This window comes from Neodiprion fabricii, chromosome 5 (genome assembly GCF_021155785.1).
Source record: "Neodiprion fabricii isolate iyNeoFabr1 chromosome 5, iyNeoFabr1.1, whole genome shotgun sequence".
In the NCBI taxonomy this organism is placed as follows: domain Eukaryota; kingdom Metazoa; phylum Arthropoda; class Insecta; order Hymenoptera; family Diprionidae; genus Neodiprion; species Neodiprion fabricii.
In genome coordinates this window covers 9,966,460-9,982,609 of record NC_060243.1, presented here as the reverse complement: position 1 = coordinate 9,982,609, position 16,150 = coordinate 9,966,460, and the positions used below count along the sequence as shown (strand labels likewise).

The window sequence follows — 16,150 nt, the reverse complement described above, 5'->3', positions numbered from 1 at the left end:
ACCCATGCCGAGAAGAAAGACAAAAATAATGTGAAAAAAACTGCTGAAGCTTTTTACAAAAGCAGTTCGCAGCAGTTCTTTGTGCAATTTCCCGATTATTTCAGTCGATTAGACGAAAAAAAGAAAAAGCATTTTCTAGCATTGAGAATTTGATTTCTCACGGTAATTGACGTGCAAGAGAATTGACAAATGGAGAACAGCTGCGAGTGATAGTAAATTGGATCGGAAAAACGAGGCGAGAAAAGCCAGCAATAGAAACCCGGCGAAAGAGGCTTACAATTAGGTGTACTCGCGCCAACGCTTTTCAAGCTCTCGAGCTTTTTACGTCGTATCGGGGTCAGTAAATCTCGGTGAAATTAACCTACAGGGCGTCTCTAATTGTAAGAAATATCGAGAAATAGTCTTAAAAGATACGGGTTATAATTTTGGGAAAATTTTTTAATCGAACAAAATAAGGCCGAGGTTATTTATTTTTATTTTTATTTTGTACGTGATCGAGAAAGTCTTTAATAATTGTCACAGCATTTTTCCTTTAATTGAAATCTTACCCGCTTTCGTTTCAACGGCCGTTACGTTTCTCGTTAAAGGCTGCAGTCACGTTGCGGAAGAGACACCCTTCGTTTTGGGGATCTGGGTTAATACGTTTTCTCGTTAAGACTTTTTAATTAAAAATAAACTACTCCGTCCATCGGCGTAGGGTTGATCATAGACGCTGACCGTCCTCGCGTCGGTAAACGTTAGTGCGGCAACGTGTGGGCAAACTTTTTCCAATCTAAACGAAAAAACGACCATGCACTGCAATGTCTATTTTTATGAAGAAAATCGAAGCGGAATTGGAGCGAGGAGCTTTAATGATGAACAGGTTGGAGCGTCTGAATGAAAAGCTAAGAGAAGAGAAGAACGATACAGAAAAACCTCCGGAAGTGTCCTTTACACCAATGGTGAACAACGTTTCTAATATGTGATAAAAATGAATCAGAAAAAGTTTGAGTAACAATGGAGAGGAAAAGTTTTGTCGTAAGAATGATCAAAATTACTTAAACTCTGGTGTTTTGAACAGGTTCTAATGTTTTTCGGCTCATTTTACTCACAGGCCTGGACACCAAAAATTGTTTGAAGAACATTCAACGCAAAAATGTAATCGTTGACGGTCGTCTGTTGTACCGTACTTGCGAAAATCTATTTTTATCTACTCTGTGGATAACTATTTGTAAAATTACTCTCGGGCCACATCTAAAGACCTCTATGGCGAATGAAATAAGCCTAAGACATCGGAATCTAATCAAATACACCAGAGTTCAATCATTCTCAACGGTCTCATTGATAAACCGTTCTCAAAGTGCTCAGATTCATTTTTATCGGATACTAGAGACGTTGTTTCATTCGTGTTCAGGAAGAGTAGCACGAACAACGCTACTAAAAATTTTCAATCAATTTATTCACTTTATCTAAAAAACGTTCGACTAGTTATTCCGAATCTGACAATATTCGGGCTTCTCACTCGCATCAGCAAACACCAGATGCAAACGAAGTCGACGAGAATTAATATGTTTGTCTTCGAGCGAGAAATTATACAACGAAAAACAGTAACGACTATGAAAATTACTCTACATATTCGATACCGTGTAAAATTTGCATAGAGAATTACACAATAATCCCACCGCAGTGGTAAACAGATCCATCAAATAACCCCTTACAAATTAGGTTGGTACATACATATACCCTTTTATAGTCATAATACTCGGTTACTTTAACACGAAAATACAAAAGTACGATATGCTAATTGTGAGTAATTTCCCGCTGTAGCCACCCTTGAGTGAATAAAATTACACTAAACAATCAATGAGCTGCTCAAGTCGACGTGGTATAATTTCAAAATCATATATCCACTCAGATTTTTCGCTTGTTCCATTCCTGATTCCATTCCCATAAGAATGAATTTGATGTGTCGGATAACAAGTCGATGACGAATTAGAGAGAAGCATAAAATTTAATTGCAGATATTCCTCTGTGTGATGGAATTCGATTTCTAGACTATTACGGTCGATTGCACGGTTAACAAATCGTTATTTACCAATCACACGGAGTTAGCGTAGCTTGAACCGTGTACGCAAGTTATCACCCAATCTGCTACATATGAGGGATTCTCCGTCAACTCGGCCACTTTTTTTTCGACCATCTCAGATCTGCCCCATAATTGGTTATATCGAAGTACTACTAAAAGGTACTCTATGTGAATTTTTTCAGATTTTTCAATTCATTATTTGAGAAATTGCCATTTTTTTCGAATGAATATATCTCGGAAACTTGAAGTAACTGAAAAAAATGACTCTGCATAAAAGTTGTAGTTTTTTGTTAGCTTTCGAGAGGAATTTTTGAAAAAAGTTTTACGTTCCGGTAACGCTGATTTTTCACCAAAAAAGGAATAAATAATTTTTTTTATTCAAAAAGGACCCTTTTTTTTGCTGAAAAAATTACAGAGTCTTCCAATATGCGTGACAATATCGCCAAGAAATCGCCAGAGTGGCACGGATCGAGGTTCTAGGGTAAAAAAAATGATGCCACACAAATTCGGTCGAGGTTCCGGTATAAAAAAAATTAATTTGTGTGGCTTCATTTTTTTTACCCTAGAACCTCGAATCGTGCCACTCTGGCGATTTCTTGGCGATATTGTCACGCATATTGGAAGACTCTGTAATTTTTTCAGCAACAAAAAGGGTCCTTTTTGGATAAAAAAAATTATTTCTTCCTTTTTTGGTAAAAAATCAGCGTTACCGGAACGTAAAACTTTTTTCAAAAATTCCTCTCGAAAGCTAACAAAAAACTACAACTTTTATGCAGAGTCATTTTTTTCAGTTACTTCAAGTTTCCGAGATATATTCATTCGAGAAAAAACGGCAATTTCTCAAATCATGAATTAAAAAATCTGAAAAAATTCACATAGAGTACCTTTCAGTATTACTTTGATATAACCAATTATGGGGCAGATCTGAGATGGTCGAAAAAAAAGTGGCCGAGTTGACGGAGAATCCCTCATATATGCACCCGTAGAAATTTAATTGCGCCAATATCGGTCACTGCGGTCTGCATTAAATAGATGTCGCGTTTCCGAGTACAAGTGTGTACAGGTGTATTCAACGAGACACAACTTCCGCATTAGAGAACTGGGGTATGTGTAACAAAGTGTTTAATAGACGGAAACCGAAATGTAGAATTTAAAATAGGCGCCAATGTACTTCAACAATAATGAAATTTCATTGATTATGTATAAAACATGGCATGACCACAATCAAAATCAACCATTTATCGCTTCGGAAAGCCTAGTCTTTTTTTTCAATTTTAGTCTTTCACGAAGACCCGTCTTTAGTTTATTTGATAAATATTGTGAATTGATGAAACTCGTGCCAAAACCAAGCGAGTGATTTCAAGAAACGGAAAAAAATGACACCGGCTACTGTGGTTTGATCTACAATATCACCGTGTTCTGGGATTTTGAAGAAATCATAGGACACACAATCACACTTCCTAAATTTCAAACGTCATTTTCATCACCCGTATAATCACATCTCGAGGAACATTATCACTTTATTAACGCACCGCCTATTTCATGTGTTCCAAGAAAACCAATTTCCACACAAAAGTTTAGCAAACATCACTAGAGTTATCACAACTGCAAGTTTAGTTTTAAGCAATCCAAGGCTGTTCACCTAACCTCGGACCACTTTTTGAACGCTTTACTTACTACAGTCAAAATTACGGGATCTTCGAATGACGGGAGGATGAAAGTTACTCGAGTTGGCAATCGACTCGCGAGAACGTGAAAAGTGTCTTGATAGCTCGGACTGGATGCAGAAGATGATAAAAAATGTTCTCCTCATTTATATTCAATATCTCGTTTTTTTCATTCACTTTTTCAAATCATAGCCCGAGGGTTGTCAGGAGAAAAATATGAATATGAAATGGAAAACTGAACACATAGATATCGACTCCCATGCGGGGACTGGAAAGACTGTTTAACTAGATAATCCCCCTCTTCTTCTTCTTCTTGTTTTTCTTTTCTTTTCTTTTCTTTTTTTTTTCTTCGTCTTTTTCACCCTCTTCCCTCGGGAATATACCGTTGCGGTGTTGAGCTAGATTATACCGAGAGACATTACTTAGCTAGATAATAAAAACTGCCCCATATGGGGGTCTGGAAAAGAATATCACGTTATTATACGGTACGTCTATGTTCATAATTCTGAGGAAGAGTTTATTACGACAGACTAGCCTCGGTACTGCGTCGTGTGTCCGGTCATTGACGGAAAACAATGAGCTTTCACCATTCTTCATTATATTCGTACCGGTAAAGCTTTTACGAATAGAAATTCTTATCCTGTGGTTACAATTTTGTTTTTCAGTAGTTGCTTGAAGACAAAGCCAAAAAACTCGGTGAAAAATCGTTGGCAGTATCGAAGTATAATATGATTTTGAGGGTTGAAAACTTACCCTTCTATAGTTGATTGGAAATCAAACTTATCTGTAATAAATTATTCTAAACAGAAAAAAAACACCCAATAAATTCGAATACAGTATCTGTAAATTTATTTTTTACTATTATTTTTGTACGCATTTGTCGAATTGATCTTGATTGAATATGTGTGAAGAAAAAAAAAAAAGAAACGAGACTAAAATTTACCTGTTCTTAGGAATAAAATAAAAGTGTAACTTAAAGAAGAAGGTTAAAGATAGATTCGATTATACGAAAGGAGAAATACTTGTTCTATACGATTTTGAGTGTCAAATCAACGACCAGATGATGCGAAACAATTTTTTTGACCATACTATTTTTATTACCGTGATTCGCGAACTCATGATTCGAAAGCCCTGAATTATTGATACGGGGTAATTCCCGACCAGCTAACACAACTCCGTACGAATCACGAGAAATCCCAGGGCGAAACGAGAAAAATTAAACCAGCGAGTGTAACTCGATTCGGATACTCGGAGGATAATTTGCGAAAAAATAATGATCAAAAAAAAAAAAGAAAACAATTCGGGAGAATAAAAGGACGAAGGGAAAAAGTAACTCCGTTAGGTTCCGCACGCGCTGCGTACCAAACAACTTGTAAATTTTTTATCCAAGCTTTCCTGATCGATATTTACGAGCCGCTAATTACTTTACCCGGTAAAAGAAACATTTGCCGATGCTTGAAGTACGTTCCGCGTGCAATATTCAGAGCTCCATTCTCGTTCGTGAAATGAGAAAGGAAAGAAAGACGGACAAAAGGCCTGTAAGTACTTTGCGTACTCTATTTTCAGCTTGATACTAGTTTAGTTATCGTAGACGTAAATGAGGTAAAAGTGCGAGCGTCAAAGTTAATTAAACACAATTATTTATTCGTTTATTCGGTTATTCATACATCCGTCCGTTCATTCGTTCGTGACATAATCCGAAATATGTACACATTACAACAATGTACACACAGATAATACAAGTCTATTAATTGCATGTTTATAATACACTATATGCGGTGAAATACTGTAATGCATTGGTTTGTTTTAGTACCTCGTGGCCATACATTAACGTACAGATTGGGTTTAGGAAGTAACGCAAAAGTAATAAAACCTCGAGGGTGCTTGACACCCTGGAATTAGGTTAATTGGTAGATTTTATCGAAGCATAAGTCTTTAACAATGCCAAAAATGTCTCCTAAAAAATGGTGAGAATTTTCCCATTGACGAAGGTTAGAAAAATGTTGGCAAAATTTGAATGAAAATAAGGTTATCCGTGTACAATGATAGTTTTTATCAATTTTACAGAGAACCAATACAAATATTTGAAAAAATTTAGAAAGCGGCTCGCTGATACGTTGGACAATTTTTTAAAAACTTGATTTTCGAAACGAGCCTGCTTGTAAAAGCTGTCGTAAAATTTTTACAACAACGTCACGTGACACACAAAAAACGTGGTGTACGTACATTGGTGCATGTAACGATAGGTTTCGTTTGATTCGTTTCTTCTTTTTTTTTCCTGTCATTTCAAGTATTCCAACACACGTCAAGCGGGCTAAAAATCAAATCACAAGTTGCAGTTTGCGATGACGATAAAGTACAAAGCTTAGCAATTATTTTTGAAAATCTTACCGAACATTGTAAGAAATCATTATAAATTCTGTAGATTAACTTGTACTGTATTGTGTTGTATTTTTTTTTTTTTTTTTTTTTTACGCTTTGGTACATATTACGTATTATGTATTTGTTTCGGATACTTGAAAATTGGAATTCTTGTGAAATTGAGAAGAGGTATCGATGAAATTTTGAAACTAGATACTTCTGAACACTGTTCGCAACCGCGACTAATCCGCCCATTTCGAGGCAGCGTCGGGGGAAGAAAGCAAATCTACCCTTGCTCGGGCTAAAAACGATGCGGCAACCTTTAATCAAGTTTTCCCTGTAAACCCGAAACTCCGTCAGCAACTCGTCAGCCCTGGATATTGAGCTTGAAACTTTATCTCGGTAGAATATTTCCATTTTCATGCACCAACTTGCCCGTAGAGTCGTCGCGTAATCCGCAAGCAAATACAGGCAGTGTGTGCGCGTATCTACGAGCTGCACAATCCGTACGAAGCGATTTACAAAAAGCAGAGGACCCTCGTCGAGAATTTAGATGAGAATTGGGTTAAAGCTTGAGCTTGCACCGCAAACGTTCAAATAATTATCTATCGTTTACCCATTCTCTGAAACACATTCAAGACAGAAAACTTGCGATCGCTTTGCTCATTCGCACAAGGATGAAACAAGAATTTATTTCTTTCGTAGCTTTCGTGCTTCTCTACGATGCTTCGTTGGCAAAATTTTATTTAGCTTTTTAAAGCTTTTTCTGCGGTTAAATTTTTTTTCAAATATTAACGCTAGTTTTATATGTGACGCGTTGTTGAGCGATATCTTTTTTCTTCTTTCAAACGATGGATTTAAATGTTGTGTGTAAAAATAATTATTACAGATAGCAAATAATTATGAACTTTATCAAATTTCGGAAAGAGTATCGGATTGAGTATAAATTTTCTTCGGATTCTTCTCGCGTTTGAGACGACGAATAAAAGTATCGAACAAAAGAAAACATAGCCGCGTGTGAATCCAGGGATGTTGAACGCTGTCTTTTCGCATATACATAGATCGAGAAAAAGTCACGTCGTATTACATTCCTCTCCTCCGTAACTGCCTATAAATTCAATTCCGTCTCATCCTATCGCGATACATAAAACGCCGAGAGCTCAGACCATCGATCCCGTGTCCTGTGGCTGCACAAATCTGGATTTGGAATGCCGATGAACATCGTCCCGAAAATCAAGCGACATGAAACGTTGTCGTACAAGATCCGCGAAGGCTTGGTTAAACATTTATTACCCGTTCTGATATATTGGTCCTTTCTATGCTAACGAAAAACTAAAAACACCCTGAACGAATCCTACGGAAATTGATTGATATTCTACAATTAATAAATAAAATCTGTGTAAGATTGTTGCAAATTATGTGTCCGTTATGATTTTCACCAAAAATCATTTTGAAGAAAGCGAACCTAGAAGAAACTTGTTACATGGTAAATAAGGAAAATAATTGAGAAACCTGATAAATACATTTGATATTGTAAGGGAATGCCGGAACTACTATTGAAGCTTCATCGAAACTTGATTAAATTGAATTGTAACTTTTTTTCTCCACTAAAACAATAAAATCCTTTCAAACTTTGGAGAATGACGGAGTTTGCGTGGTCACTAGAACACTCTGAGAATAATGATAAATTACCAAAAACATGGGATTCTGTTATCTACAATAGCGTGTCATAACCTCAAACTAAGTGAAAGTCTGCTTTTTAATAATTTCTCGAGGTTTAAAACCATTCCGTTACTCAGGAGATAAAAAAGTATAACATACGATTTGCTCGCTCGATAGGTAAACTCCGACGTTACCTGCGGCAGGTAATCGCGACATTACTAGCCTAGAGTATAAACTGGACTATTTCAGATTAGGGCAACATAGAATATATTCAGCCAAAGTATAGAATATTTAGTTCAGATCTAAGAGGTGCCTCCTTATTCCATGTACGGTAAAATGCATAAATGCCTTAACGTTTCGACCAACTTTTTTGCAGGCCAAAACAAAATGCGAATACTATTCTATAACAATTATTTTTTATTTGTTGCAGCCTACGTGCACTCCATTCTCTCGCGTCAGCTGCAGCGCCAGTAATCGTTGCACAATTCGTACAGAATTGAACTCGCACTTTGTTTCAGACCGAAACAAGTTAGTCGAAAAATTAAAGCATTTATACATTTTACTGTATCTAACTCTTTCCCATTTAAACTACGTGCATAAAAAAAAACGTTACCACTTATCCAGTTTAATTTTCTTCGGAAATAACAGGCTTTGTTATATTGGAGAAACCAGAAACCAAATACTAACAAAATCAGGTCACTTTATACCTTTAGTTCAAAGCAGCAAACCGAAACCGAGATTTTTATATTTACAAAAGCAAATCAGTTGTTATTTATATCAAAACGAAGCCAAAGTCAACTGTCAAACCGTACTTCACGATTATTTTGGACATTGGAACGAATGTACTTTTCTACGCTGCACGTTATTCAAATGAGATAGAGTGACGGTACGTAACGAGGCACTTCTCAATACTCGAGCTTGAAATCTTACACTTCAAGATGGTTCTTGTTGGGTAAGAAACCGTCGTCCGGACCTTGTTAGAGCGAAAGAGCGACGCGGTCCTGATTAAAAATAGTCCAGCATAGACTTATCCGAGCGAGTGTGAATTTCGCGGAGACTACGAGGTGCCCCGAACATCGCCGTACAACTGACGATGAACCGGATTAAGAGGGAAGCTGGAGGCCGGTTGCAGGTGCTCTAGAATTGCGGATGTCGCAGTCTTGGCGGTGGCGATTGTCGTCGGCCTATGATCGACGGAAGTTGGGGGGGAGAGTGGCGGCGGCGGCGGTGGTGGAGGCCTGCGTTGCAGGGACGTCAACTCCAAGAGATCCGTCGCCGTCGCGTGGGCCGATCTCAGATGTCTTCGGAGATTACTGTTGTTGCTGTAGACGCGGGCGCAGAGCGGACAGAGCCGAGGCGAGTCCCAAGTTCCGGATGCAGCCTCGGCTCCTCCTCCCCAAGGATCACCTGGACCCGTGCCTCCAGATCCTGATCCTCCCGAGGTGGCCGATGCTCCGCAGGATCCGTCCGCACCGACGGCGACTGCAACACACCAGCCGACCAAATGGATTAGTCCTTGGATCCCACCGCCACTCTCCTGCCTCTCCTGTCGCAAGTGTCGTGAGAGAAACATTTCTTTGTTTGTTTTTGTTTGATAGAAAGTTTATCATGCGGAAAAGTCAGCGATCACGACGGGACGCAAACACTTCTTAACGGGACTGACGGATCTGATCCTGGATCAGGAGAGATTACGCGAGACGGCGAGGGCAAGTCGGGGACAATCATCGTCCTGAGACGACTTCGCCAAATTTTATCCACCGACTCAAAGGATACAGCAAGAAAAGAATCGTTGACTTGGACGCGAACAAGGAACGAAGTCACCGATCCATGGTAACGTAACTGCATAACGACAAGTGGTGGATACGATGGTGGTTCTTTCGTCGTCGTGTTCGATCCATGAAATTTGCACCCCGGATGGGTGAAGGGTCAGTGATCGAAGGGTGAACTCGTGAGACTTAGGTCGCAAGGATTCAGTGACCGGAAACAACCGAACATTGATTCGAAAGCGATGGACGAATGATCCGAAGAAATGTCCGCGGAGTTTTCATGGTTTCGAATACTTTAGAAATCCCGGTTTTAACGATACCTATCCTTCCTATCCTCGTTGTCTTTTCTGTCGTCGTTGAATGTCACCGAGTAATTGGAACGACGCTAAGAATTAACGACACAGTCTGAATCGAAGGTTAGAAAGGGAGAAAAGAATCGTTGAAAAAATCTACGGTAACGTTATTTGCGCCAATGATAACGATGACGAATGAAACCGAATTCTCTGTGTGTTGGATGAAAATATGAGGGAATTCGAATAACAAAAGCTGAACTAGGAATCAAGAATTCGATTAAAGGCTTTATAATTATAAATTTCAAAATGATTAAGCCCTGGTGGTTCTTTATTTTATTTTTTTAATTCTTTTCACATTTGTTGCAAGTGCAGTCGTTAACGACATGTAGAAGTAAGTTTGTTCCTGTTCTTGTTTCTTTTCCTTTTCAACTACCCGCTTGACGTTGAATTGTGAAATAAAGTTCTACATAGTTTTCTATCGGGTCAACAGATCCGTTTATTTACTTTCGTTGAATTTACCATTTTTGTCGGAATTGTATACATAAGCTTGGTGTCTTTGTCACATCCGTGTAAATTATTCAACGAATCGAAATGAGGGTGAGAACGAGCCGAAAATTTTTAAAGAAAACTTATAACGTGATACAATGAATTCCCGAGTAACGAACTTTTGGGGAAAGGCGGTTGAACTGTGTCAATGAAAAATGAAATGAGATAAAAACAAACTGGTCGCCTTTCTTCCAATCACTGGGACTTCGTGCGATGGAACAATCTGTCCCTTTTCTACCGCGGATGAACTTCTCTACGAGTGAATCGATAATATCGTATTTCGTTAATTACAAAATCGAGAACATTCCTCGGACAACAAGTGTTCTTTTTCATCTCAACAGCAGTTCGCGCACCGTGTTGACAATGTGTTTAATTTTCGCGTCTTTTCAGCAGCTGCACATTGTTGTAAGTTGCGCTCCTTTGTTGTGGCTGCAAATTAGATGTCACGATGTGCAACGAGGCGAGAATTATCCGACATTGTAGTTTAGCAGCAACGTCACGGGTACCAACTTTGGAACAACATTGAGATCGTGTTACGTTTAGTCAGCTCGCCGTGTATCGACAATCGGCTTATTGTCAATCTGATAACAATCTGCATCTCGGGCGGATATCGAATCCAATTTACAATGGATAAAAAAACGTGGTATACGAATAGGATGTAAGAACTATTTTTCTATCAACGTTTGACGTTTCGTTCAAATTTTTTCATAATCGAAGTATTATTTTTATTTCCTACTTTGATGTTTTGCGACTGGTAAATGGATTTTATACCGTATTCCAAAATGAAAATGGCTGAAGCTTTATTCAGGATTCAGAATGAGGGTTCAATGAAGCGATCAACTGTGTAAAATTTTCAATACGGATTTCGAAGCACGGATGTGTTAACCAAAATGATATTCTGAAAATTGGAGCTGCGACTGGTTTTTGCCAATCCGAATAAATGAAAAAAATCAAAGAAGTTGATACTTGAATCGAATAAAAGCTTTAAAATTTCTATCAATCCATATTTTTTTTCATTCAAGATACAATTTTCTCTACAGGATTAATCAAGTTCTAAGCGCAGAGAAATTTTGGACTTGATCTGAATAAAATCAATCTCACGTATAAATTTGTTACGATACCGATACGGAAATACAACTTTTTCTTTTTTGTGTCATTTTTAATCACACGTACGTATAAATTTTAAAGAAAATACCATATCAGTTCAATACTTTCTAAGCACATAGCCTTGTAAATATTTTACAGCTTAATATTTCATCTTGGCACAATCTCATTCCCGTCTTTTTGTTTAGTCACGTGGATTATTTTCCAAGAATAAGCCTCTACCGCCAATGCAAACCGTCTAACGAAAAAAATGAGATTCCGGAACTAGATGAAACATACTCGACATGAAAATTCATTCCCTCGCCGATCAGATTAGTTGTGAAAACACGCCGCGAGTGTAGCGATGATTAATATCTGGGACCTCGGTTCGAGATGACGAAAAACGGTTGAAATTTCGAAGGCCCAAGATGGATGTGTCGCCCTTAATACGTCACCGTACACATACAAATATTCAAATCGATTTCGCATTGCGTTTACGTAAGTATATATCGAACGAGTTGCCGAAACCGTAAATTTGTTACGGTTACAGTTCGGTTTTCAGATTGTCATCTATTTCCATCGGCACTCGCTACATGCAGTAGGTTGGACAGATATCGATGGTTTGGAATATATTCCCTCGATTCCCGAATAAAAACTCGGGCGAAGAAAGCACTCGAGCGATTTTGGTGTGAAAATAAATTTAATTTCGGCCTTCTTTCGATTTTTGTCAATATTTTCGCAACTCTCGAAAAATCTTTCAACGCTGTTACACTCGTATAGGAATTTTACCTTATATGTATATCAGAGTGTTTCGGAAGAAAACAATTTTCGATTTTCCAAAGTGGCATCCCGGAAAATGTTTGTTTAGGTCAAAAGAAAGATTCTGGGAAAAGATGAGCATTCTAAGTTGTGTGGAAAACCGTCCGCGATTGGTTTTTCAGTTTTTGAAAGTTTTTTATTTCAATTTATGATAAAACACGTTGTAGCACATCAATTATTATCTCTTTCCGGAAATTTATAATCAACCCAAAGATCTCGATCCGTTACACAGCAATACAACGAATGGGAATCTTATTTTTCTGAATTAAAAGTTCATATCAAATTACAGCTATTTTATGAAAATTGAATTAATAACGAAAAAGTTATCCGATACATTTCTCGAACATCAACTGGAGACTTAATATTACAAGTCTGAGTCTTTTTCACGACGTAAATTGATACTTTGTTTGATGTGAGCGATAATAAAAAAGTTTCCATCACTACTCTTTATCAACTAACAATAAAACAAATGTGAAACGGTAAAAAATCAAACGAGAAAGATTTTCCACACAACGTAGAATGCTCATATTTTCCCAGAATCTTCCTTTCAACCTAAACAGACTTTTCAACGGGTGCCACGTTAGAAATTTGCAAATTATTTTTTTCAGAAACACCCCGACGTACATAAATCGAGACAATTTTTTAGCTCATAATTTAAAGCACTTCTGTCGATTATGTTACGTTACTACGTATTTACATGTATATTCAGTCAATGAAAAATACCGTATGAAAATGGAAATGATCATCGATCTTTATGTTGTAAAAAAAAGTGAAGTTATGAGATGAAACGATGAAAAATTTGTTTGATTTTTTTCTGTATTCTTTCTTCAATCGAACTTTGAGTCTGGTTGATGCAACATCGTCAAGGTGGAGCTTAATTTATTTTCAACAAACATCTGACGCTTTCAGTGTGAAATTCACACGAGACTGAAGTAAGGTGCCTTCGCCATAGTTTTTTGCCCTACGTTGTGAGCTCAAACCTCGTTGGCGAGACTAAATAGCGGCAGTGTTAACAAGCACATTATATTCCACACAGGCTACGAGTCACGCACAAATAGAATGGTATTATACCGCCACAAGCGAGGTAGACGGTTTACAATCTCGCCTGGGACGCCAAATTTTGTCAGTTTGCAAAAAGCGATGAAAGAAGAGACGACGAATTTAGGAATTACGATTGCAACGCGCGTTTCTATCCTCCGATTCCAGACGTTCGACTTGAAAGTGGGGTAAACAAAACACCGAACAGAAGAAAACACGAGAATGAAGAGTAAACGAAAAACGTCGCGATAAGGTTGTCACAAGAAACGAAGTTCTGAATTGTGCAGCACAGGGCTGGATTTAAAGGTCTGGTCCTAGGGCGACAAAGAAGTGAGAGGCCCCTAATTATTTTTCAAACAAGACGAATAATCTTCATTTTGACGGTGTTTCAATAAATTGTTGTTAGAAAAATACAATTCTGTCAGCGAGCATTATATAGATATCGTAAAATACAAGAAATCAACTAAATTAATATATTATATCGTTAGGCCGATAGAATTTTGCGAAACTTTTTCGACAAAATAATCATTAGTGATTTCGGTAAAATCTAGCTGCCAGAGTAAATCATTATGAATTGCTGAGTACGGATAACTTTAACGAGCGTATTTGCTTCAACGTAGTTCGTAGGCTGTTTCTTATAATTTTCACATATTGTACGTTCTCAATGTAATTTCAATGTTTGGGAATGTACTCGTAGCTCTGAAATTTTTATTCGCAAACATTTGATAATTATACAAACTGGACCAACTTATCACCCAGACAATGTTCCAAATCGTCTTTGTACAACTTTACAAATTTTTTGAGTTTCCGAAACGTTTGACCGATTTTCTTCAAATTCTATATCTACTTTACTTTTATACGATTATTTAAATGAAAATCAGTAGGATATCATGAAATTTGCAAGTTAAAGCGATTCGACGATTTTTCATAAAATTCATAAAATCTCAACCATTCGATCGATAATTCTCAAATTGAATACCGATCGTCCTTCCGTGATACTTTATTTGTAAAAGACAAATTTTCACACAAAATTTGCAAATCTGTGAAAAATAACTTGGTCACGGAAGTTTTGTGAAAGTTTTAAAATCCCGTCAAATTCTTAACTGTCGAGTAATTTCGACAAAATTTTCAGTGAATGTATAGGTTGTATAGATTAATGCCTGTGCGAAACGGGAGCATTGTGGCTCAAACCGGTCTCAAGTAACAATCGTTTCAATTTTACAACATCAGAACATACACACGTATGCAGAGATTTTTCTTAAATATGAGTTTTCGATATTTTCGAACATTTTGAAGACATTGGCATCGAAAACTGGCAAAAACAATTTCGCCGTTACGGAGCTTTCTCCATAATAAACAAGCAAAAAAACACGAATGCCTCACGAAAGTGGGAGAATTTTTATTTTTATTTTTTTTTTTTTGTCAGAAGACTGATTTTTTTCATATTTTGCATCAATTTGTTAGCAGATTTTACCTAAAAATTTATATTGTCGGAGCCCCGGGGCTTCAGCCTCTGTTTCCCTCTCCTAAATCCGGCCCTGATGCCAGCAGAGCTGTTGTGATAATTTACCACTCCCCTTTTTCGTTGTTTAAATAAATCTTTGGCAATTTCGAACACAAGATAGTTATTCGTTTCCAAGTGGCTATACATTATGCATAATTCGTATACGTATAAATGGGGTTATAAAGCAACGGACGAGGAGAGCATTAATTAATTTTCATGACGCGAAACATCGACGAAGTTATCGCGCGAATTATATCCGCCTTTTAAGTAACGCCTGTAACGTCTCAGGTAAAATAAACACCCGAGTGCGCATGCGCCAAGTTTATCCCCTGCTCACACAGGCTGGCCAACTTTGTCCGGTTGGACTTCGAGGCGAACTATCGGTACGCGCAAGCATTTTTGAGGTTATGTTGAGGTAAACGTAGACCCGTCACATTTTGATCGCCTCGAATCCTCGACGCAACATAATCTCGAAACGCATTTAAATTAGGGTAGCTTGCACCTGGACGCAACTGATTTGGCAAGCCTGACAATAAATCGAAAAACTCGTGGGGGAATTTGATGGATCTACCAATGGAATCTACATTATTTGGCGCATGCGTATTCGGGTGTTCAGTTTCGAGATTTTTGGCGTTGCGTTAGGTTCGCACTTGATTAAATTCCCAGATAGACGACAGAAAAACGGGTAAAAATAATTGGAAGGGACGAAATTGTTTTCCTTTCACGTGAAGTCGACTGCGAACGACGAGCAGTTGCCACGGAACGCGTTGCGATTGCCCGAAGAAACCCAGGAGCAGGTTCGTTGATTCGTTACCTTTCGTCATCTTTGATTATAACAACTTCCCGCAATTGGTAAATTAAACAGCCGGAAATTAAACGCCCCGAACCCTCGACGACGGCTGAGTTCGGATCAATCGGGCGAAGGACGAAGAAGAACGTCGAGCGTCCTGAACTTTACTGAGGAGATAATTGTTACACTGGGTGATAAAAAAACGGTAGAGTACATCGCGTCAAACGAAGCCGGATTACGAGATCCTTGCGTGCTTACGGATATCCCTCGTGCCCTCGATCCTGGGAGTTTGAACTCGACCCGGATCACAACGATATTTCGTTTCGCAGAAATGTTTCTCTTCTCATCCTCCACGCTGATCGACCCCGATAACCGACTTTCGTTCCGAGCCCCGTTTTCATATGGCGTCAATTTTACGGAACTTGTAGGTATTGACTGTTCGATTGATATCAGATTTTCTGCGAATTCGAATGAGAACGAAGTTTCTTTTTTCTTTTTTTTTTACGCTTTTTCAATTATCGAAACGACAAACCAGTTTTACCTTAATTTGCAGCAA

The 16,150-nt window shown here is 38.1% G+C and overlaps 1 protein-coding gene across 2 annotated transcripts in view; it reads right to left on the bottom strand.

Moving 5' to 3' along the window:
* LOC124183868 (protein abrupt-like) overlaps positions 1–16,150 on the bottom strand; it is a 158,818-nt gene that overhangs the window by 108,759 nt on the left and 33,909 nt on the right. Inside the window, exon 6 of one of the 2 annotated variants that reach the window (XM_046572982.1) lies at positions 5,360–9,237. The exons of the other annotated variant lie outside the window; for it this stretch is intronic. Coding sequence (XP_046428938.1) covers positions 8,813–9,237 — 425 coding nt within the window. The 3' untranslated portion in view covers positions 5,360–8,812. Of the gene's footprint in view, positions 1–5,359; positions 9,238–16,150 lie in introns of those variants that run through there. 2 annotated transcript variants of the gene reach the window in all.